This window comes from Peromyscus californicus, unplaced genomic scaffold (assembly GCF_007827085.1).
Source record: "Peromyscus californicus insignis strain IS unplaced genomic scaffold, ASM782708v3 Scaffold_6__1_contigs__length_162567912, whole genome shotgun sequence".
Taxonomy (NCBI): Eukaryota; Metazoa; Chordata; class Mammalia; order Rodentia; family Cricetidae; genus Peromyscus; species Peromyscus californicus.
In genome coordinates this window covers 36,393,736-36,418,500 of record NW_026294584.1, presented here as the reverse complement: position 1 = coordinate 36,418,500, position 24,765 = coordinate 36,393,736, and the positions used below count along the sequence as shown (strand labels likewise).

The 24,765-nt window shown below is 45.1% G+C and overlaps 1 protein-coding gene and 1 pseudogene across 2 annotated transcripts; one reads left to right on the top strand and one right to left on the bottom strand.

Moving 5' to 3' along the window:
• Positions 1–8,269: 8,269 nt before the first annotated feature.
• Fezf1 (FEZ family zinc finger 1) lies at positions 8,270–11,235 on the top strand. Of its 2 annotated transcripts, XM_052721796.1 has the most exons (5): positions 8,270–8,702; positions 8,853–9,075; positions 9,315–9,449; positions 9,728–9,860; positions 10,302–11,235. In XM_052721796.1, the coding sequence occupies exons 1-5, from the start codon at positions 8,275–8,277 to the stop codon at positions 10,661–10,663; spliced, it is 1,281 nt and encodes a 426-aa protein (XP_052577756.1). In that variant the 5' UTR covers positions 8,270–8,274; the 3' UTR covers positions 10,664–11,235. The 2 variants fall into 2 exon arrangements, with proteins under 2 accessions (XP_052577756.1, XP_052577755.1); XM_052721795.1 differs by having other exon boundaries at positions 8,270–9,075.
• Positions 11,236–12,200: 965 nt separating this feature from the next.
• On the bottom strand, positions 12,201–19,549 carry LOC128098774 (protein SET-like; annotated as a pseudogene).
• Between the last annotated feature and the right edge of the window lie 5,216 nt (positions 19,550–24,765).

Here is a 24,765-nt window from a genome sequence, read left to right as displayed (position 1 = left end):
AGAAGAAGGTGCTACAATGGGACTCTGCAATTTAAGTTCCCAATGGCAACTAAGTCAAATGGAGAACATACACACACACACACACACACACACACACACACACACACACACACACACACAGAGACAGAGAGAGACAGAGAGAGACAGACAGACAGACAGACAGACAGACCGTTCTGCAGCTCCCATGTGTTTTGTAGCTGCTCTGATCACTGTTTCTCTATCCTGTATTAAACTTAAGTCTTTTTTGACAGTCAGTTCTCTTGGTTGGAGGTGAGTCTTCACTTACTTGAGGAAATGATAAATTGGAACTTTCCATTCATATTAAAGGCCAACTACGTCGCGTAAAATAAAACATCAGCCATATAAAATGACACTAGGTCCCTAGGAATGAAAGGACTCCAATTATTACCGTGCTTGCTGCCTTTTGTTCGAAACAAATGCTCTTCATTGAAGGAAGGAGGGGAAAAAGTCCTTTGCAGCTGAGAAATCTAGACCAGCACGATAAAGCTAATTTCTCTTCCTCTTCTCCCTCCTTTTTCCTCTCCTTCAGCAGTGGTGTGAAAGTTCAGATACTCTGCGTGGTGAGTAAAGAGTTCCAAGAAGCAATAACGTGCCAACACCGGGAACACATCCAGGTCCGCGGTGCGAAAATAAAATATGTGCCATTGAATTATTATTTTTGTCCTTTAGGTTTACATCTACGCCCTTGTATTATGTAAATTTCTGAGAAGCTGTGAATCACAGGGTTAGGTAGACCCCCCCCCTCCATACACACATACGCATTCGCCTCCTTCACAAGCAACAGGAGCCGACCTCATTCAGTCTTTGAATGATTCACACAGACTTGCCCGGTTCTTCCAGCTTTTTACTCTGCACGCCACTTCCCTTTCCACTCTTGACCCAGACAGCCTTCCGAAGCTACAGGCTGCAGCCCGCACTGAGGGACGCCGGCACAGGCTTTCATGACGTCAAGCCGCCAGCCCTTCGTGGTCACCTAGGGCCAAAAGAGAGTTGCTGGAAGTTCTAGGTGTTTCCAGGACACTAGTCCTCTGGGAGACTAGTGGCCAGAATTAACCAGAGGGAGTTAAGGGAGATTGCTAGAAAAACAATGAAAAACTTCTAAATCAATTCAGACCAAAAAGGTAAATTTGTTTGTTTATTTGTTTGTTTGCTTTGAAGTTTTCAGACTGGATCTCTGTAGACCAGGCTGACCTCGAACTTGCAGCAATCCTGCCTCGGGCTCTCTAAAGTCGGGGTTACAGACAACACATATGTCCATCCAGCAAGAAGGCAACAACCCAAATTGATATTTGAAAAAGTAGTAAGAGCCCTTAATAAAGGACTAAGCCTCTTTTTTTCTAGGGATTTCCCTAGAGTGAGTAATGTTAAACTGCAGTAACAAACCCACTCCTGAGGAGGGTGGGGCGAGCGACATTGGGCTATCAAAGAGCGTCCACCGTCCACAGCTGGCTGTGCAGTGAAAGGTGCTGGAGCTGAGACCCGTCTGCTCCGGACGGAGGCTGTGGAAGTCAGCTGGAGGTGGCCGCGGGGTGACGTCTGGTACCACTGCCATCTCATTCAGTGTTAGTGGAGGTCTGGGGTTTGGCCAAGGGAAATCAGGACCCCGAAGGACAAATTGAAGCATGTGACTTAAAATAGTAAGATTAAAAGAGATCTCTTCTTAGGAAAATTTCTCCTTTTTGCTGGGACCTTAAGTGCTATAGTCAGGCCAATTACTTCTAGCCATCAACCAACAAATTTCAAAAAGTAAGGAATCCCCAGGAACCCAGAATGGAGAGAACACACACACACACACACACACACACACACACACACACACACACACACACACACAGCTGAAAGACTTTTCGAGGATACACTGAGAAGTGCTACAGGTACTTTGGAATAGTTTACGAAAGTGACCGACAAAACTAATAACAATACAAACAGCAAAGCTTTCGTTCCTCCTGAGGCCTGCCCTACAGGCAGGTCTGTTTCCGCCCACCTGACGTGTAGGCTGACTGACCCTTCACTTACACCCGGAGTTGTCAAAGCCAGGCTATTAGTGAGCGTTCGGCTCAAAAACTTTTCAAGCGAGTTCCCCGCCAACTGTTTCTTGGTCTCGTAAACACAAACCCGCGCCCCCTCCCGAAACTTTCAAGCCTCCCCCCCCCTCCTCCTTCTTCCAGCCTCTCGGGCTAGCGGAGCGGGGAGGGAGGAGCACAGCCGAGCCAGGGAGGGGTTGTAGGGGCCAGTGACGGTCCTGAGGCCAGAGTTCGGGACCAGATCGGCCGCAGTCACGCAGGCCCAGCCGACGGTGGGGGCCGTGCCCTGGGGGAGGCGCTGCTGCCGTTCAGAGCTGGGCGGGACACGCACGGTGCTGCGGGCGAGCGGAAAGGTCCAGCGGCCGGCAGCTGGAGACGCGCCCCAGCTTCCCGGTCCCTGCCAAACCCCACGAGCCGCACTCCCCCAGCTTCTCGTTGGCAGTCGCCTCAGCTCGGTCTCTCTCGCCGGGTGGAGACGTCAGTTGAGCGGAGGTTTGTGAGTGAGAACCGAGCAGAGCAGAACTCGACAGGGACCAATTTTCAGCGTACTTGGGACTTCTGTTCAAGGGCTGGGCTCTGGCAAGCGAAGCGTGACCGAGGCGGATCGCCTCTATCCCACCTCAAGCGACGGGAACACAGGTTCCCCGGGCAGCTGGGCCCCGGGACTTCCAGGCCGAGCGAGCGAAGGCGGATGGAGATTGAAACAGCCTCGGGCTGCGGGTCAGCGCAGGACATTCCCAGGCCCAAACGGCTGTGGACAGGAATCCAGGAGGTAACTGAAATCATAAAAGGCTCTAGACATGTTTGGCTCGCGGATGCTGATTTACCTATATTGCCTCTCTATTGCTATAATCTCATTCTTCGCTCTGTGCTATTTCAATTTCTATTATCGCCTTTCGTTTCACGGGATCACTTACGGAAGGAAGTTTGAATTTAACACCGAAACTGCTCTAAAACCCTGGCCAAAAACAGGGAAGAGTGGAGCTTTTATGTTGAGTACGGTTTTACTAAATGACTTTTTAGGAATTATCTGGTAACTTCTGCGCAATGTTAATCAGTCAGTTGCATTAACCAGCTTCTCTATCGTTGGAGACACATTGTCAGCGTGGAAGAAAAAAATACTTTAGGCACGTCCTCTTTTTTGTGTTTGCCCTTCAACTTTGAACAGCACCGTTGCAAATTACAAGCAAAACCGCTGGGTGTTGATTGCCTGACTTGTAAGCGGCTGCACGAAAAGTTGAGCTCCTTGTTTGTGAACTTCTTTTTCCACCAAGCCCAGGCCTGAGTTGCACGTAGCCTTGCAGCCGAGAGGGACGCGCCTTACAGGCCTGGAAGAGCGGGGTGAGAGAAATCCCAGCGTTAGGGTAGGGGTAGACATCATCAGCCCTAGAGGCGGCTGACAGAGTTACCTGCCGCCTTTGTGAACGCTCCTGAGTTAGAACGTTTCACTTCCCTTTACAAACTAGTTTAACATGCAAATGCTGTTTGGAGAGTAATGATTTCATTGAATTTAAAGACAATCCTAATACAAAAGAAATAGTAAGGACAAAGGTCTGGAGACAAGTAACAGACTGCTCTCACACTCCTCCAGTCCAAGTGGGGGGTGGGGGAGGGAGGGAGCGGTTCTCCAGTTCACAGAGTCCTAACTGGTAACACCGCCCTTCACATGCTATACAAAATTACCAAGGAGTCTTTCTTAAAGTAATACTTTTATTCATTATATGAGAACTTACTACAATGTAGTTTGCTCATATTCGCTCCCCCCCCCCGCCCCCAGTTCTCTCGCTGACTCTTCCAGTACCCACCTCTACAACAAGAGTTCTTTATTAGCCACCAAATCGACTAAAAGCACGCTGGAAGGCTTAAATCTGAAGCTGTTCTCATGTTTGTTAATGTGCTGCGAAGTTAGTCCCACTGTGTATCCATTCATTAGTGTGAAGTATTCAAAAAGTCTCTTCCCTGGAACCATGCAGACCTTATCTGTGTCCTATCCCAACAGCCCGTCTCTATGGCACTCCAGAAGAAACAACAAAACACCAATCCGTGACAAAGACAGTGGAGGAATTTAGTGATGCCTTTCCTCTTCTAGAAGGGATCTATCTGTGTGGCCTTTGGTGTTGTTTTATTAGACAGGAAACAGGGTAGATGCGCTCAAACATCTAGGATGCCGTGATAATTATAACAACTAATTATCTGGGCTGTGAGAGCTGGACTGTGAGAGCTGGAAGTCAGGGATGCTTGCTGGGTCTGAAAACCCTAAAAATAGAGTAGTGGCAAATCTATGCACTTGGCTGAAGACCTGCTTATGTTGTCATGTTTTCCGATTCAGTTTTTAAAATAAAAAAACTTCATCAATATTTTGTGAGTTATTAAGGAAATAGTCAAAGATTACAGAATACTTGGTAATTTATGGCTATCTCCTATTTTTTTTTTTTTAAATTTCAGATGGCAATAATCTTTACCCTAAAACTGCTAGCTTATGACAGGGGATAAGTAAGAAGTCTGAGGGAAATTATCCAAATCTTTGAGAATTATGAAGAACACAGTTAAGAAAACACTGAAATACAAGGTTAGAGTCTACAAAAGATGGAACTTTCAATTGTTACAGAGTAGGAAGATTTTTCTTGTTTTTTCGGGTGTTGATTCCACTTTGTTATTAGGCCTCTTTATATCAAGGACTGTTCTGGTTCCATGGGATATCCCATGTTTGCTAACCAAAACACTTAGACTCAACTTGCATCTGGGATTAAAGTCGATGGGTGGGACAAGTAAAATCAGCTCTAAACCACAGACGGGAAGATTATGGGAATCTCCAAGAAATCCTAAAGATCTCTAAGTTTCTATTTTGCTATTAACTGAACAAACAAAACTCCTTTATATTCTTTTAAGTAAATCGAACAATTTTAACTGATGGAATCTCTAAGACGCTTCTAAACCTTTCAAATTTATGCTCTGTGCCTGTTACTCCTCTGTAATTTCAAATGTTTGTAAATAAAACAAAGTATTCATTTCTGACATTAAGAAACTGTTCCTAAATATATTCAGTATTTTAAGAGAATCTTTACCTTATGGAACACATATTAAACGTTAATATATGTTTTGGTTATATACCGAGTGGAAAATATTAACAAATATTGGCATATTAAGACTTGGATTTGTAAAACACATCTTCGGTCTTTGGGATTAGCAAAATCAGGGCTATCTCAAAAGAAAGGAGATAATTGGTGCCTTGCTGTATTTACCCAAATGACATTTTCAAACACTTGGCAGAAAAGGCAAATCCCGAAAGGCCAATGAAAGGCGAACTATTGAAATGTTAACCATATAAAGTCCTCCGCTAATATTTTCCTTTTTTAAAAGTTAGTGCCCACTGAAGAGGAAATTTATCGAAGGCAAATAAAGGCGTTTTCACCCCGTTGAGGAGAGGGGAGGGGGAGGAGAAGGAGAGAAGAGGGAGGGACACGCGACAAACGTAAAAGAAACTGGTGGCGTTCAGTCAAGAAGGCAGGTAACGCTCCAGAGGCCGGTGAGTTGCTCAAGTCAGCTGGGCGCTCCATAGCTTTCCGCACCTAGCAGTTTCTTGCCTCTTTGCTTTCTTCCTTAAACTTGTACCGGCGAGGGAGGAGTGCAGCCGGAGGCAGATTTTTCGCTGTTGGGAAGGCAGGTAGGAAAGGGAATCTGATCCGCCCCCAAAGGCAACAATTAAAGTCTTAACCTCTACCCATCTGTCGTGGGACAGGGACACCCCCGCCCCGCGGTCTTTCCTTAAGCAATTCGGGTTCCGCACCTTTTGTCTGATCAGGGTGAAGGACAGAGGCTCTAAGGCCCCCAAAGCAAATCGAACATTTCCAGTTGAGGAAAACTGAGGTTCAAAAGGGCTCCACAATGCCTCCCGGGTTTTGTGTAGTCCGGGGTGTCCTGTCCTGGACTCCTGCTCTTCTCTGCTTCACAGGTCTTCCAGAAGCCGCCTGGATACTTGAAATGAGACACTCCCTGGCCTAGCCACTAAGGCGGGCCTCAAACAGCCAGATTTTCCCACCATCTGGCTTTTTAGCCGCAGCAACTTTCAAAAAGACTTTCTGCTGGCCCTTATTTTTTCAGCGATGATTTTTCCCCAGCATCCACTCAGCGGTCTCGCCTCACTGTCAGGCCTCAACGACTCGCTCTCGCTTCGTTTCCACCCCAAAGTTTTTGTTTTTGTTTTTCCTGGCTGTAGCTGAACTAGCTCAGGCAAAGTCAGGGTAGGGCGGAGGAGTCTGGGTCCCTGGGTTGGCCTGGGCTAGAAAAGGGGTATGGCAGGAGAAATACTTGAAAGAGCCTCCATTTGAACCCCAGCTTGGCACCTTTGAGTAAACTGGCCTTGGGCTCAACAATCCTAGGCTCCCACATCCACCTCCCATTGCTAGCCCTTTCCAGAGTTCTCACCAGAGAACAGCACACCATACTCTTAGCCAGATACCTGGGCTCCCCGGTCCATACACCTTAGAATAACTCACCAGGCGGATGGTGCTTGGAGGTCGCCTCCAGGCGGTGGAGCTCAGGGCTCACAGCTCAGCGCTCCGTAGGGCGCTAGCTTGAGAACCGCCGGGTTTTCCTACTACCAGCACCTCAGGAGCATGCCTAGTCCCCGGGCTCTGCAGCCGGCGACTGGAGGCTCTGTGCGGACTGCGCCCGGGAAGGCGCGCACTGGCTCTGCTGCTCTCGGCTCGCACCGGCCGGAGCCGCGGGAACCCGCTCAGTGGGAGCCTCAGCCTCCCGCGTCTTCACTCAGCCCCAGGAATCTGGGCCCAGGCGTCACAACAGGAGGGCGCCAGGCGCCCGAAGGACCTGGGGGTGCGTTCAGGGTCGCCAAGCGCTCTTTGGGGGCCACAGATGTGGCTGTGGTCACCACGCGGGGCGGACGATTCGCCTAGTTCGTCTCTCTGCGCACAGACACACTAGGTGTCGCGGGCACGGACTGCTACTGAGAGGCATACAGACGCGGGCAGCCGGGATGGGGATCGATAGATTCTATTTCCCCTCTCGGCTCAACATTTAGAACGCTCTGCTCGGAAAGAGCTGTGGGCGCGAGTTCTTTGCCTTTTCGGGGTTCTCCCTTGGAAACTCAAGGAAGCGCGCTCTCGCGTGTGTTTGTGTGTGAGTCCGATCCGCGTCTAGGTTTCTGGCGGTGTGGCACCCGCTTATTCCTTGCAACTCCTCAACTTTGTGGTGCTAGTGCGTCTTTCCCAGGACTATTGCCATGGGTATCACTTTTGCAAAACCACAAACACATAACAAGCCTCCCAAGGCCTTCAAATCTCAGGGGCATTTTGGGAGGCCAGTTACCTGCTGGTGTCTTCCAAAGGGTCCAGATGCGCTCGAGCCGTAGAGACTCCAGGATTCAGGGAACGAGCACCCCCTCCCTGGGTCCTGGAGGACGAAAGTGGACTGCGTGGGAGGCAGCGTGGCCCGACCTGGGCTCAGCGGAACCAAGCAAAGAAACCTCGGATTTTGCCGTCAGAGGCTTCCTGGTCAAGGCTTTCTAGAGCCTGGCGTTTGATAAATATAGCCTGGCATTTGCCCCTGAATTAGACTCTGTTTCCTTATTTAGCCCTAGCACAATGATTTTAGATGATGTCACTTAGAGCTAAACGAGAAAATTGATCTCAGATTTGCTTGGCCTCTAAAGCCTGGTTAAGCAGATTGAGAATTAAAAAGACAGAGGGAACAAGGGGGAGGGGTGGTTGAAGAGTAGAGAAGTGTGTGCGGGCGGGCGGGCGAGTGCTTGCGTGGAGGGGAGGGCGCGGCGCATTGCGGAGGGAGAGCGCCCCCGCCTCTTCTGGGCGGGGGAACCTCTCTCACCAATGAAAAGTAGTCACCGACTGCAGAGGGAAAAAAAAGTTTTCCTGTTGACTGTTGGAAGCGAATTGAGCAATTATCTAGTTTACCTTCTCCTCTTGGAAGTTAACGATTGGCGAGATCTTGGCTGCGTTATTGACACAACACTTTCTATTGATAGAAATAAGTAGTGATTGTCCCCGAGTCATTGGTGCGCCAAGAACTCTGCGATGGGCTGGCAGGAGTCCATTGGGCTGGGCAGGCAGGTTCGGCTGGTGATGCTGGGGAGGAGGAGGAGGAGGCTGCTGGTGGTGACGGTGCCTGTCCTCTCCGCAGGTCTGTGACAAGCAGGGGACGAGGCAACGACCGTGCAACCCAACCCGGGCGGCGGACGGAAGCTGGCGACTCAGTCATGGACAGTAGCTGCCTCAACGCGACCACCAAAATGCTAGCGACGGCTCCAGCTCGGGGCAACGTGATGAACACATCCAAACCCTTGGCTTTCTCCATCGAACGAATCATGGCGCGCACCCCCGAGCCCAAGGCCCTGCCGGTCCCCCACTTCCTGCAGGGAGCCGTGCCCAAAGGAGACCCCAAGCACTCCTTGCACCTCAACTCGTCGATCCCCTGCATGATCCCTTTCGTCCCCGTGGCGTACGACCCTAGCTCCAAAGCCGGAGCGACTGGCTCCGAGCCCCGCAAGGCCAGCCTGGAGGCTCCGGCGCCGCCCGCGGTGGCACCCTCCGCGCCGGCGTTCAGCTGCAGCGACCTGCTCAACTGCGCGCTAAGTCTCAAGGGCGACCTGGCCCGCGACGCGCTGCCCCTGCAGCAGTACAAGCTGGTAAGGCCGCGTGTGGTCAACCACTCTTCGTTCCACGCCATGGGCGCCCTGTGCTACCTGAACCGAGGTGATGGTCCGTGCCACCCGGCTGCGGGCGTGAACATCCACCCCGTGGCCTCCTATTTTCTCAGTTCCCCTTTGCACCCACCGCCAAAAACGTATTTAGCCGAAAGGAATAAACTGGTTGTCCCCGCGGTGGAGAAGCTCCCTTCGGGTGTAGCTTTCAAAGACCTGTCCCAGGCTCAGCTGCAGCATTACATGAAAGAAAGCGCCCAACTTTTGTCAGAAAAAATTGCATTCAAAACCTCGGATTTCAGCCGCGGCTCTCCTAATGCCAAACCCAAAGTTTTCACTTGCGAAGTCTGCGGAAAGGTAGGTATTATGCATAAAGGAGTTCCTCCCCTTCCTTCCTTCCTTCCTTCCTTCCTTCCTTCCTTCCTTCCTTCCTTCCTTCCTTCCTTCCTTCCTTCTTTCCTTTCTTTCTCCCTCCCTCGCTTCCGTTTTAGTATTTGGAGAGTAGGGGTGAAAACTCGCCCCCCTTCCTCCCTCTGTCCACTTCGAATTCAAATCTCCTGTCCAGCTAACCTGTTTTCTATGTGTTTAATTTTAAGGTCTTTAATGCACACTATAACTTAACCCGTCACATGCCGGTGCACACAGGAGCAAGACCCTTCGTTTGCAAAGTGTGTGGGAAAGGTTTCCGGCAAGCCAGCACTCTTTGCAGGCATAAGATCATTCACACGCAGGTATGTTCTCTATCACAATTTTACCAGGAGGCTTCGGAAATGTTTGCCTCTCCCGCCCCTCCCTTCCCCCGCAAAAAAGAAGGTCGATAGAGCCTCACTATTTAGCCTAGGATCTGTTGAGCTGTGCTGGCCACACTGAGGAGATGTCTTGTATTGTCGCCTTTGTTCGGTTTAAAAGCTTCAGGGTGTTAGTGAATTGTGCTGGGAGGGCTCCACATCATAATAACAAAGTACCTTAAATTAAATTCTCTATTCCCCCCTTTCTCTCTGCTGCTTAGGAAAAACCTCACAAATGCAACCAGTGCGGGAAAGCATTTAATAGAAGTTCCACGTTAAACACACATACCCGGATCCACGCGGGCTACAAACCATTCGTGTGTGAATTCTGTGGCAAAGGATTTCATCAAAAAGGTATTGAGCCCAGCAGATGTCTTCTCACAGTGGGTCTTGGGAAAGCCATACTGAGTGTTCTCGGGATGTTTTAGAAAATGACCCGTTAAGTGTAACTGCGTCCCCGAGGAAGGCTGCCTTCTGACTCCCTACCCTCGGGTCCGACCAGTGTTAGAAAAGGCACGTTTGATACATCCAAGGGTACTTCTTTGTAACCTCCAGTTTTCGTTTCGTATGACTAGATAAATTAATGTGTATTGATATGTAGAAGAAATCAACTCAGTGTGCTTAAAAAGAAACTTAGGAGGACCAGTCCTGCACCCTGGGTCGGGGCTGTGGTGGCTCTTCAGCCGGCCTCCGTACCTTCTGCTTTTACGTACCTTCTGCTTTTCAAGCGCGGTTCAGAACCTCATCCCGGCTGTTTTTTTGTTTTTTGTTTTTTGTTTTTTTTTTCTGTTTCAGGGAACTACAAAAACCACAAGCTGACCCACAGCGGGGAGAAGCAGTTCAAGTGCAATATCTGCAACAAGGCTTTCCACCAGGTGTACAACCTCACCTTCCACATGCACACGCACAACGACAAGAAACCCTTCACCTGCCCCACGTGCGGCAAGGGCTTCTGCAGGAACTTTGACCTCAAGAAGCACGTTCGCAAGCTGCACGACAGCAGCCTGGGGCTGACCCGCACTCCGACTGGGGAGCCAGGCAGCGATCCGCCGCCGCCCCAGCTGCAGCAGCCGCCGCCTGCACCTCTGCCGCCAATGCAGCCGACGTTGCCGCCTTCAGGGCCTCTGCAACCCGGGCTGCACCAAGGCCACCAGTGATGGAGGCCAAAGATCCCCCTGCACCCCAGCGGGAGGGCCCCCAATGCGGAGGTGGGCAGACCAGGGTGGACCTCTTGGTCTAGGCTCTGCTGCAAAAAACTGGGGCCCGTTGGGCCCCTCACTTCTGAGCGGACCAGAAGCCTCTACATTCCTTGGCCTTTCGCCTTTTGCATGCACCTGCTAAATGGTTTTGTGTATTATATTCTATATTGGCACTAACAATTATGATACATTTGGAGGGGCTTATTTCAATTTTTTTTAAGTTGAAAGACTTTTTTCATCTCGGGTGGAGAGATGGTGTTTGTTTTTTTGTTTTGTTTTTAAGCAAATATCTGCTGTATTTATTGAGGTCTGTATTATTCTACTCGGGAATGCTGCACCATTTTAATTTTATTATTGTATATATTTCCATTGTGTCGATTCTGCTGTCTCAAAATGCCTGCTGATTGTTTATAATTTTTTTCCTTCCCTGAAGCAACAAAACATGGTGTGTATGTTCTATATACACACAGATGTGTGTGCCCGTGAAGGCACGTTCAACGTTTGTGAGCACATACATATACACACATACACATTAGATAAGAGTGGTCCATAATGAATGAATTTGAAATTTTGTTTTGATTCTTGCACGAAGAAGTTGATTCATTGACTGTTGGAAATAAATACTTGGAATATGCTTATTTAATCAACAAACTTCAAGACTTTGTATTATTCAACTAAAGATCTCTGGCTCTGACTTTCTCACCCCACACTCATCCTTTTTTTTTTTTCTTGGATTAATTATGCCTACTAATTTGATCTGAATATTTACCATATGCAAATAGTCTGTCCCTATGCTTTGGGCAAGGTTATGAAATATGGTTAAACTCTGAGACCGAAGATGTGTGTCTAACAGAAACACGACTTTGGCATGGTACAAAAAGGTAGATTTGTGGTACAAAAAGGTGGGGGGACCTTGTATCTCGAGGCCGCGTTGTGTGTATCTCCATCATTCTGAAGACACACACTGACTTGTACACAGCTGGCAAAGAAAGGCTCCGTGTTTTTAGATGTGTGCACATGTTTATAGCTGAGTATACTTCCATTCAAGGAGGAGACATGGATGAAAACCAAACCGTGGCGGGTGCCAGGTCCTTGAAACGCTTTAAGTGTTAATCAGCAGCTCCGCTGTGCGCTGGAGCTCTGGTGTTTTCTAACTGCAAGTCTCTCCTGTTGTCTTGCCAAAACAGTGAAACAACTGCTAAAGACTTTAATTAAGAGGGGTAATTAGTTCAGATTTATCAAAGCCGGGTTGTTATACTATTAGCTGCTCAGTAGAAGCTGCCAGACAAACTCACAGCCTTGCATAGAAGTCCTGCAGTAGCGGGCTACATCCTAGGGGTGAGGTTGCTGGGGGTGGGAGGATGGGGTAACTACAGGGATTCCCCACCCGGACGGTCACAGTCCCCGCCACCTTGTGCAGGGGAATGGGTGCGTGAGACTTCCTCCACCTAGGCGCTGCGGCCTGGGCTGTGTGTCCAGAGAATCCACCCAGTTTTCACACCGCAGACTCAGTCTCCTGAGAGCCAAGCACTTTCTCCTCCTGCCTGGAGCAGGGTGACCTTGCCAGTTCCGGATCACCGACAGAAGCTGGGTAGCATTCGGGCCTCACTTTTGATGGTCCTGTGGCACACAAGGAAAGGGTGGATCCGTGGAGCAACAGGCCACGGGCGGGTGGGAGATGAGCAGAGGGCCACTGCAGAGGTGCAGCATCAACTTTCTAGGTAACTAGAATTCCCACTCCAATCAAGGCCGTGAAGGGCACACCGTTCTGGGTGCCAAGAACGGGCTAGGAGCTGGAAGGTGATAAAGGCACCTGAAGGTCTTCTCTGCGGAGGGGTTGCGAAGAGTCCCACTGGGACCCACAAACGGCGCCCAGCCGGGAAGAGAGATAGGAGGGGGAAGTGCTGGAGCGAGCTGAAGCCGCGGGGTTCCGGAGAAGGGCAGCAAGGATTTGAGGCTTGGTCTCTGTTCCTAGGGCTTGCGCCAATGGGCACATCCAATGCAAGTGAGAACAAGTCAACATCATGAGATCAAATCCGGACTTTTATCTCCCCCATCCCTTCACCCCCACTTTGTTCTGTGTCAACCGACACTCAACCCATGTTAGATTTGACTTCGGAAAGCGTGAGAACTCCAGTTAGATTCGGTGTCTTTATGAATATGGCAATCCGACTTGAGCCTCTCGTTCCAAACGCTGACCACATTCCCTTATAGTTGCCAGTGCAGCAGAGAGTGTGTTGAGAAATGTCTCCTAGGTGACAGGCAACTGCCTTTTCAAAGTGGCTTCCTTGGATCCTGAAAGCATTTGTTCCTCTGAGGATGAAGAATGAGATCAGAGGTCGTTATAACTTGCAATGTATATATTTTAAGTTCAAGGGCAGAATAAAGAGCTTTTGCTTCTTGAACTTGTCCTCAATTAGCATTCAAACTTTCTCAAAACTTAGGGTGAAACGTCCTTTAGACATGCGAGGTGATGGATGCCATTGTTATGTAGTGGGAAAACCAAATGAACATTGTTGAGGAAAACACCTAAACCACAGAATACTTCTTGTTAGGAGGTATTTATAGGTGCATTTCCATCTCCTAGCCCACACCAATATGCTTTGATATACTAAATAAAGGCATGTCTCACCAAAGGAATGAATTGGTTTGTGATGTTGAAAGAAGAAAGGGGAGAGGGAGAGGGGAAGGGAGAGAGATGGGAGGGGGAGGAGAGAGGAGGGGGATGCAGGGATGGAGAGCAAATAGAGGCTAGGTTCTTCTGGAACGACTTTGTCTAGGGTTGGCTGTGGATGCTGCAGTATTTCCAGTGAGGTTTGCAGGGGAAATGGTTGTCTTTTGCTAACAGGTTTGAGCAGCCTGGAGTGTTGGGGATGACACCGAGGAGGCCAAAGGGAAATTCTCTAAAACTAAGCACTCAAGAGAAGCACTTGTCAGGAGATCAGTGAACTTTGAGTTCTGACAGAGCTCTCCGAGATTGCTATAATCAAGGAGTACCCCTTAAAGACAGTATGAGCTCAGGGATTAAGTTTATGGGGAGGGGATTGGTAAAATGGGACACTTAACCAATAGTCAGTGGAAGACCTTACAGTTCTTCTGTTTCTGGTAAATATTGAAAAGTGATCCCTTCTCTTGACTATCTAACCTCTATCCATTTGAGCATACATAGATTTTAATGCCTGCTCATAGAACACAAACCCTAAAATATATGTGCAGCAAAATTTGGCTTTGTTGAAACCCATCTTCATTAGGTTTCATATTAGCCAGTAAATTCTTTCATCTTTCCTGAGGACTAAGGTCAGTGTTCAGATTTTAAACTAGAAAAATGGTTTCTCTTCAACTTGATCCAGAGGAAGAGAGTTTAGACAGATGCTGGGATAAATTTTTGAAAGTTGTGATCCACTGGGACTATATGATTTTGCTCAGTTTTTGGAAATCAAAATGTTATAAAACATAACTAACAATGTAAGCAATTAAGTCCTACCTACTTAATATAAAACCCAAACTGATATTACTAATAATGTCTTCCTAAATATAATAATATTTAGGCTTCCAAATATAATAATAATATGGCTTCCAAAAGTATAACTTATGAACAAGTTTCTCTGCAAAACTGGGACCAAGTAGTCAGGTTTGGTAGTAAGCAAAGCCATTGCTTGAGGGGCTTACCAAAGTCGGTGCTTGTTAGTGAGTGATGGTTGAAGCTGAGCTTCTTATAGAGTCCCATTTCTTTCAAACTGTGGAAAAAGAACAGGGCATGGTGATGCACACCCTTAATCCCAGCACTACACAGGCAGAAGTAGATAGATCTCTCCTATGTGAGTTCTAGTCCAGCCTGGTCTACCTAGAGAGTTCAAGGCTGGCCAGAGATATAACATGAGATCCTGCCTCAAACAAACAAACGACAACAAAAATGTAGAACGAAATTAACCTAGCAGGCAGCATAGCCTTCATTTTTAGAATCTTTGCATCTTGCTTGATAATGATAACATCTTCCTTATGTTAATGGCAGTTATGTAAGGCATATTAATTTTACTAGGACTGGGAACAACTTAAAAGGCCTGACTAGTATATTATGGTGATATTTTATTTGTGCTGAAATGTGATTTTATTTGTATGTTAATAAATAAAAGTGCCTGGGGGTCAGAGCTAATAACAAGCCATTTAGCAGAAGTCTGGCAGTGGTAGCACACACCCTTAGTCCCAATCACATGACAGGCAGACCTCTGTGTGTTCAAAGATACAGCCAGCATGGAGACACATGCCTTTGATCTCAATACCAACCATAGAGACCTGGAGGTCTGTATAGACAGACAATGATGAGGAGGCCATGTGATTGGGTTTACAACCAATGAGAAGGCAGAACAGAAAGTCAATAAAAAGACAGACACACAGAAGTAGGTCTCTTTCTCAGGGGAAGGACAGCAGCAGCAACAAGGGATAAGAAGGCAGTCTTAGTCTCAGCTCTTAGCTACCGCTTTCTGACCTCTGGGGCTTTTAACTCTGCATTTGGCTCTGTGTTTCTTATTTAATAAAACCACTCAGAATTACATCTACAGTATATAGCTGTAATAGACTTGTGTTTGTAAAAGTAGCACAAAGCATGCAATTACAAGATATACATGATCTCAGATTCAAAATTGAGGCAGACAGAAAAATAAGGTTTTCTTTCTCATTTTATAAGCTCTTCTATTGAATAGATCTTTTTTATTAATTTTTGTGAATGAGGTTTGCTTTGAGGCACGATTGCTTGCTCTGTTACCGGAGTGCATTGTAAAGAGCGTGAAACTCACATTCTGGATCCTAAGGGGGTAAGAATATGAAGCTGCTGGATCTCAAAAGAAATAATTGTTGAACCTGATAAAACATCAATATTTTATGCTGTGCTTTGCTGACATGAGATTGCTTTCTATGCTGTGTAGTTTTATGTCAACTTGACACAAGCTAAAGTCATCTGAGAGGAGGGAAGCTCAGTAAAGAAAATGCCCTCTGTAAGATTTGCTGCAGGCAAGTTTGTAGAACATTTTCTTAATTAATGATTGATGGGGGAGAAGGGTCCAGCCCATTACAGGTGGTGCCATCTCTAGGCTTGTGGTCCTGGGTTCTATAAGAAAACAGGCTGAGCAAGCCATGAGGAGCAAGCCAGTAAGCAGCACCCCCCCCCCCATGGCCTCTGCATCAGCCCCTGCCTCCAGGTTCCTGCCCTGTTTGACTTTCTGTTCTGGCTTCCTTCAATAATGGACTACAAAGTGGAAGTCCATTACTGGACACCAAATAAACTCTTTTCTCCCTAACTTGCTTTTTGGTCATAGTGTTTTGTTACAGCAACAGAAACCCTAACCAAGTCACTCTGCCATAAGAAGTTCTTTGATCTTACTAGATTAGTTAAAAACTGAAAAGTAAACTATTTATAAGTAGAGGATACTTTGCTGTGAATTTTACTGCTTTTAGGAATTAATGCATGTGTCTATTGCAGCTCCTCCAGAGCAGAGCAAAACAAATAACAATATGCTAATAGACATACCTGTCAGCTGGTCTTGTGATGACTCCAAAATTGCCAGCTTAAGCCAGTGTAGGATATCTCACTAGAAGAAGAAGTCCGATATCTATATGAACTTGCTGGGGGGGAAATCCTGCAATGTTATATTTGCCTGCACTTTTATAACACATTATAATGGGGTCTGAGAAAAAGTCAGAATTCATCATGCCACAGCACAGGACCAAAGTAATCTCACATAACCAGGTACAGTTCCTGCTCAAGATGGAGGTGGCATTTGTGTCAAACAGAAGCCCACTGTTTTTGGTCCTAGTGAGGTTAAATTACTAAGTAAATGGAACAGAATCCTTCTGATATAAGTCTCCTGGCTTACTACTTTGCTGTCAGGTAAACAAGTGTTATCCATGGGTGCGAAGATGTGGGGGCAGGAAGAGTGCACAGCACGGTCCTGCCAGGAGCTGGACATCTGTCACAGAGTGCAAAGGAGCCATTAAATGTTCTAAGTCAATTCTTCATAGGAATCACAGACTTTTTTTTTTCCTTGTAGACATTGGAAAGTTCAGTCTAATGTGTGTTCCTCTAGTCATAATAACAAGTCAGGTGACATCTTTTGATGGCTCAAAATAGAAATGAAATTATTAGTCAAATGGGAACCAAATCCAGAGTGTACATACTAGTCAGCTCGAGCTACCATAAAACAACAAAAACACAGCAAAAGAGTGCTTGGTACTAAATGGGTTGTGATGATGATGATGATGATGATGATGATTGTCAATGTCACAGAAACTAAGATTATCTGGGGAGAGAGAACCTCAGTCGATAAACTGCTCCCATCAAATTGGCTTACAGGTAAGTCTTGTGGCATTTTCTGGATTAATGATTGATGTGGGAGGGCTCAGCCTCCTGCAGGCAGTGCCACCCCTGAACAAGTGGTTCCAGGAAGTATCAGAAAGGTAGCCCAACATAAAACTGGGAAGCAAACCAGTAGGAAGCACTCCTCCAAGGCCTCTGCTACAGTTCCTGCCTCTGGGCAGGCCTCTGCCTTGAGTTTCTGCCCCAACTTCCTTCAGTGATGGACTGTGACATGAATTATTATATAAAATGAAGCATTTCCCCTGCAAGCTGCTTTTGGTCATGGGTTTACCACCGTAACGCAAAGTAAACTGGACATGGAACATCTCTATCAACCCTACCCAGGCTCAGGGAATACCACGGAAGAGGAAGCAGAAAGAATATAAGAGCCAGAGGATGGGAAGATGTGTAGCAAAAATATATCTTCTGGACATGGTGGCTGTTATACTCATGAGCTCAACATTGTTACGGTTATCTCAAAAGACTCGTAGGTGATCGGGCCCACCACCATTATATCATGGATGGAGGAGGGCCTATGACTCTCACCCCTTCTTTAGGGTCAATTGGCAGTTAGTATCTGCTGACACAGAGGGTATCACTGTCTGCAGTGCTACCAGTAGCCACCAGGAAGTTGCCTATGTTTCAGTAAATGAGCTCCTACCACCTCTCCCACAAGCAACCCTAATTAACTCAGCTGGTCACACACAGAAATGGGGCATGAAAACAGGAGGACTTGCTGGGGAAGAGGGGAGGAGAGGAGGAAGTGGAAGGGTGAAAAAATCACAGAAATTTGTTATATGCACGTTTAAAACTGTCAAAGACTTTAAAAAAAAGCATGTGTGGCTTAGACAGCTGAAATTTATTTTCTCATCATTCTGGAGGCTAACGTTTTTGGTAAGTATGTCATGACACTTTTTTGAAGATTCTCTCTTTGTCTGTCTCTATCTCTGTCTCTGTCTCTGTCTCTCTGTCTCTCTCTCTCTCTCTCTCTCTCTCTCTCTCTCTCTCTCTCTCTCTCTCTCTCTCTCTCTGTCCCCAGTGTCCCTCATTATCCTGGAGCTTTCCAAGTAGGTTAGGCAGACTAGCAAGTGAGCATCAGGGATTCAAATGCCTCTACTTCCCCAGTTCTGTAATTTTAAGTATATACAACTAGCTGCTTATTTCTTTATTTGTTTTGGTGGTGGTGGTCGTGGCAAATGCTAAGTGTCTGTATTCACATAGAAACACAGTGTAATCTCTGAGCCCAATATACAGAGAAAGGAAAAAAGTTAGACTTCTATGGATGACTATACAGGGGCCGAGCACCCTGCAGCCTTCAGCAGAGCCAAGGGAAGAAGGGCTTTTATTTTTTCCCACAGAGCACGGTGGTGGTGTTGAATCCACAGTTTTTGAAACAATAAAAGATAAAAATTAATTTAGAACAGAAAAGTGGAGATTCTTTTCCCGTTGTATTGTGCTCAAGGTATTGCCATCCCTAAAGTAAGTTGAGAACCATGGTGTTGAGAAGAGAGAGACCTCAAAAAGAGGGCCGCTGAGCACAAGAGGAATGGGTGGGTGGGTGACTGTAACTTGCTCCCAGGGCCTGGAGGAAATTGAAAAAATAAAATAAAAAAAGAAGGTTGGAATCCACCAATCTTCTGTGCTGGTCATCCTCACCTTCCTCCTCCTCTCCTTCCTCCCCTTCATCATCATCTTTGTCTTCTTCACCTTCGTCCTCATCCCCTTCTTCATCAATATCTTCCAGTCCTTCCTCTTCATCATGGTCATCACCACCATCACCATCACCACCACCATCATCATCATCATCTCCATCATCCATATCAGGAACTAAACAGTATTGCAAGGGATTTGGCCAAATATCATTCTTGATGACCTCTCTGAACTCATCTGCACCTGCATCGGAATGGTCAGTAAACTGGTAAGGCAGCTCTCTGGCTCTTATTGCTGCCTCTTTCTTCCTGAATTTGACTGGAGCGTTTTGTCGAATCCTTTCCAGATTTCCATTGGATTTCCGTGGGCTTTGAAGATGGGTCACCACTCTCATTGAGATGAAATGTTTTGGAGAGAACTTTGCTTTTAAAGTAAGGATTTTCATTAAAGCCTCTTCATCTTCCTCTCAAGCAGTGCAGACACTTATGGGTGGTTGACAAATGCTGTTACCCCCCAAATTTGGGCTTTGGGTGATCAATTCTGACCTCTTCTTGAACAAAATGGTTGGCAGGATTTGTTATATATTTCTTCTACTTTCAAAATTTCCTCATTGGCTTATTAATCAAGTTTGTCCATTTCACTTTGTACTTCTTCAATAAGTTCAATTGCTTCTTGCTGGCTTTTTTTCCTCCTTTCAGGAAGCCAGGAGAGGCCAGCATGACCTCCAGCTTTGGCGCAGGAGCCGGTCTGAGTTTCTTGGACTGAGGCATTATCGCAGATTGCGGTTTCAGGGTTGTGGCATGAAGGAAGTGGCCGGAAGCCCGAGGCCAGAGCTCGAAGCTCATAACAGGAAGAAACTTACAGGAACTCACAACTGGTTGTTTTAAACAGAGATTCTGAGAATTTTCAAAAATTGTTTGACGAGATTTATATATATATATATATATATATATATATATATATATATATATATATATATAATGTGTATGAGTGTTTCTGTGCTTGCATATATGTGTGCCCAGTCCTCGGTGTAAGAAGAGAGTGTTGAATCTCCTAGAACTGGAGTTGTGGATCATTGTGAGCAAACATATGGGGGCTAGGAACTGAACCTGGGTCCTCTGCAAAATCAACAAATGTTCTTAACCACTGAACTGTCTTTACAGCATGAGGGGTTTTGAAGACTTAACTCAGGTCCTTGTGCTTGGGAGTCAACACTTTAGTAGCTAAGCCAACTCCACAGCTGAAAGTCTTTCTTTCTGGTTGCCTAGAACTGCCCCCCCACAACTTTCTTTCAACTTTAAACTTAAAACTTTCTTTTAAAATATGTTTTTCTTTAATTTTTGAGAATTTCATACAATGTGTTTTGATCATGTTCACATCCTATTCCTTCTGGATCTTCTACCTCTCTACACATTTGAACTCTGTGTCTTATTTCATTTTATTTATCTTTAAATGTTTTTTTCATACAATGCATTTTGACCACGAAGAATATGATCACATGACCCTCTTTGTGCCTATCAGGAGTAAGGGAAGAGTCAGGAGAAAGAGAGAGCAAACTTTCCTGTGTCTTTTACCATGAAAACACGAATCCCATCAGAAGAGAGTTCTCCTCTCATGACTTATCCATCCATACTCAGCTTCGAAAAGCCCCATCTCTAAGTACCATCATAGGCTAGGACTTCAACATATGTTTTGAGGGGACACAGTATTGAGTCCATATCAGTGGGTGAAACATTTTAAAAGTGTGCTTTGATTATACAAAGCTTTTAGAAAACATGGACTCAGGTTTTTTAAAAACTTGCAAAATAGAATTTAGAGACTAGTACAAACAACACAACAACCCAGTTTGTTCAGCAAATAAACTGTAAGGAGGTAGGAAGAGAGAGAAGGAGGGAAGGAGGATCAAGAGAAGGAGAAAGGGGTTGGAGAGATGGCTCAGTGGTTAAGAACACTAGCTGTTCTTCCAGAGATCCTGAGTTCAATTCCCAGCAACCACATGGTGGCTCACAACCATCTATAATAAGATCTGATGCCCTCTTCCAGCACACAGGTATACATGCAGAGCACTCATACATAAAATATAAATAAATAAAATTATTTTAAAAAGAGAGAGGGAGAAAGATGGGGTTGGAAGCTGGTGGGAGGAGAGACCCTAACAGTTAAGGGGGTTTTAAAAACAGGATAATTGTGATGTGTGACTCTTCTATCACTTCTAATTTTATCAATACACCATGAAGTAGAAACAATTTGTGGTATCTGAGAACACAGGAGATTGAGCTCTGACTGGGTATTTAATAAAACCAAAGAACTGTTTTTACTTTTTCAAATGTGAGGAAAGTGTCCATGGCCTTATTGGAAGAATATATCCTTTAGAGGTCTGTATTCACTCCTTAAAGATGAGATGGTAATATGCCTAGGATTGCTTAAAAATTATATTAGAAAAGGAGCATGAATATCAGTACAAGACACATAAGACTGGTGTAGCTAAAGTTTTTCTGGTTCTGTTCAGCTCCCTCAGCCTGTGGCCAGCCACTTGGACCCAAGTAAATACACAGAGACTTATATTGCTTATAAACTGTATGGCCACGGCAGGCTTCTTGCTATCTAGTTCTTATATCTTAAATTAACCCATTTCTATTAATCTATAAGTTGCCATGTGGCTTGTGGCTTACCAGTACTTTACATCTTATTTCTCATGGCAGCAGTGGCTGGCAGCATCTCCTGACTCAGCCTTTCACTTCCCAGAATTCTCCTCTCTGCTTATCCCGCCTATACTATACTTCCTGCCTGGTTACTGGCCAATCAGTGTTTTATTTATCAATCAGTTGCTGCAACACATTCACAGCAAACAGAAAGACATCCCCAGCAGACTGGCCATGAGCTGGTAACTGTTGAAGTTGGATGACAGTAAACAAAATCATATTACACATACTGAATTCTTTTTGTTTGAAATCTCAAATAGCAAGAGTTTTAAATGACCTTATAGTAAGTGTGTCACAAAAAGTTCCCTCTAAATACTTATATGTCTATCACCTTGAAACATCCATTGCATTTTTACATTATCTTATAAATATGATTCAATGATTACTATCATTGCAATCTAGACATTTAAACATTCACACAAATGTCAGTAAAATAAGTCACATAAAAGGACTTGAAGTGGAAAGAGAGATGAGTCTTTTTAAAAACTATTTTTTATTTGTATTGTTTGGAGATGTAAATTGCTACAGCAGTCATGAGAAATGAATACTGCATTTGAATGGTACTGAAGAAAATAGTAGATGGATATCACTAGAAAAAAGAATAATTTTTAGTTATTATTTGACAGTTCACACCTGTGTACAGAGTATCTTGATCATACTCACCCCCAACTCCCTCCCCTAACACCTGAGGCATTCCTAACCCGTCCATCATGTTCTTTACTTTGTAACTGACTGAACCAATTAATGTTGCCTGCTGTAGTGTTGACTGACCTTGTGTTGCTAGCTTGGTCTTATCCAGACCTTGTACAGGTAACCATAACTGCAGTGAGTTCATGAGTGCATTCATCACAGCATGTCCAAAGTTCACAGCATTTGCCTCCATCCTCGGCTCTCATGGTATTACCCCTCCCTCCACCTCAGTGTTCTCTGAGCTTTGAGAGGGTGATGCAAATGTCTCATTTGGGATGGAGCCCTCAGAAGTCACTTATTAGAATTATGAGTCTCTGCTGTAAGTGTTGGTTGGTGCATACGAAGTATCTCAGGCCAAAGGCGAAGGCAGCTATATGAACATAAACATTTAAAAGGGAGTTTGGAAACATGTCTATTTAGTAAAACAACAGTAGTGATTCCTCTCCAACCTTCACAGGCTAGAACCTCTGAGCTATGTACTGACCAAGTTTATGGTAACAGGCATGAGTTCCTCTGGTGGAGCAGGCCTCGAATGCAGTCAGAAAGTGATTGGTCACCCCCATAACCTTCATACCATATTGCACCAATGAGCACATGTAGTCTGGCAGGTCAGGATGGTAGCATTCAGGGTTCACTGCTGGGTAGCACCATTGATGGCTTCTTCCCCACCCCCAAGTGGTCCACAAAGCACCTTCTGTCACTATGAAAGCTAGCCAGAAAAGATGAAGTTTTCAGCCTAGTTCCCGCTTGATTTTTCTTTTTCTTTCTTTTCTTTTCTTTTTTTTTTTTTTTAAGATTTGTTTATTTATTATGTATACAGTGTTCTGTCTGCATGTATCCCTGCAGGCCAGAAGAGGGCACCAGATCTCATTACAGATGGTTATGAGCCACCATGTGGTTGCTGGGAATTGAACTCAGGACCTCTGGGAGAGCAGTCAGTGCTCTTAGCCGCTGAGCCATCTCTCCAGCTCCCCAGCTTGATTTTTCTATGTCCTTGTTATGTCCTATATAACTTGTTGGGGTATCGCTCACTTGGCACTGGTATTCTAAATGGATAGCCCATGTTTTCTGGAGAATGTGCTGTCCAGCCATGCAGGGTACCTGTGTTCAAACTCCTTCTTTTCTTTCAGGTAGTCTTTTTGATGACTGTCAATAACTGTCAACTAATGATAAAAAAAATGTGAGAGAACCAGCGGGCCCAATACTCTCCTGAGGAGAGAAAGTTAAGAATCAATGAAAATAGGCTATTTATATTGTCTAGGCTATTTTAAATGAGGAAGAAACACATACAGATGGAGTTTGTTAAGAGATGCATAAAAGAGAAATAGAACTGTAGGATCATTCTGAGAAGAAAACGAACAGTATACATAGAGTTTGGCACTATCTACTGTTTCAGGAATCCAGAAGGGGATCTTGGAACATGAAGGGAGGGCTACTTTTATCAATATATTTAGTATGGTATATAAAGATTAGAAATATGAATAAAAATAAGTAGATCAGAAGTCAGGAGTACTCATATCAGAATACTGCATCCTGCTAGACAATTCAAGGTGCATCTTGATACATATGTCTGTAACATAGACACATTTATTGCTATTCAATTAAGCAAAAATGTTTTGTGTAAAGAGTGAGTTTAAAATATAAGAAGTTGCTTATAAGTTTACCCAGGAAAAACAAAACAAAACAAAAAACCAACCAACCAAACAACCTCCCCCCCAAAAAAAAAAACCCACAAATAAAATATAAGAAATTAAATAAATTTAGAATAGTCAAGGGTTGTTTCAGATTTCTTCCTGAATCTGAAATGACTTCCAGATTAGGAATTTGAGGGTAAAAAGGAGGAAATACTGTGTGTGCTAAATCATTTGTTCAGCAAAATATCTCTTGTATGCTCACTAAAGGACAAGCATGCAGTAGCAAAGGCAGGGAAACAGGGGTGTTGCCCAAGCTTTGGTAGATTTCAGCTGTGATATGTGCACTCATAAATACTTCTTAGTTGTGAATACAAAACCACTGTTAAAGAGAATCAAGCCTCCGGCAGGGAAGTATAGCAATGCCTCAGAATAAAGGAGGCAAGTGTTTGGAAACCTCTTCCTAAGGAAGTGATTTTAAGGGGAGTGTTTTACCCTCTGTATCTTCCTTATCAACAAATAAGGTTTTTCCCCCTAACATGGGACTTAATACTAGGAAAGAGAAGAATATACAATTCTTTTTTTTTTTTTTTTTTTTTTTTTTTTTTTTGGTTTTTCAAGACAGAGTTTCTCTGTGTAGCTTTACGCCTTTCCTGGAACTCACTTGGTAGTCCAGGCTGGCCTCGAACTCACAGAGATCCACCTGCCTCTGCCTCCCGAGTGCTAAGATTAAAGGCGTGCGCCACCACCGCCCGGCGAATATATAATTCTTGAACAAGAAGACTGTCACTCATTTTGAGTCTCAGGGTTGACCTTTAGAGTTATGTCCTAAAATCTAGGTTTATATTATTGTCCATCAAAAAGAAAATAATTTTCCCTGAATTCAAAAGATATTTTGTCTTGCTAGAAATATTAAGAAATTTTCATACATAATCATAAAACATATAAGTACAAATTTGATTATTTTTGTAAATGTATCTGCTGGTTGTACTGAAGATGAGTTGATCTTGGAGAATGACACTTAAGTCATGAAACTTA

What these genes read in the sequence shown, in the direction of transcription:
- Fezf1 (XM_052721795.1), top strand. Translation starts at nt 8,275, where the DNA reads ATGGACAGTAGCTGCCTCAACGCGACCACCAAAATGCTAGCGACGGCT. An exon ending in CTTGCGAAGTCTGCGGAAAG is followed by an intron (nt 9,076 to 9,314) that starts GTAGGTATTATG and finishes TTTAATTTTAAG; the next exon opens with GTCTTTAATGCACACTATAA. An exon ending in ATAAGATCATTCACACGCAG is followed by an intron (nt 9,450 to 9,727) that starts GTATGTTCTCTA and finishes TCTGCTGCTTAG; the next exon opens with GAAAAACCTCACAAATGCAA.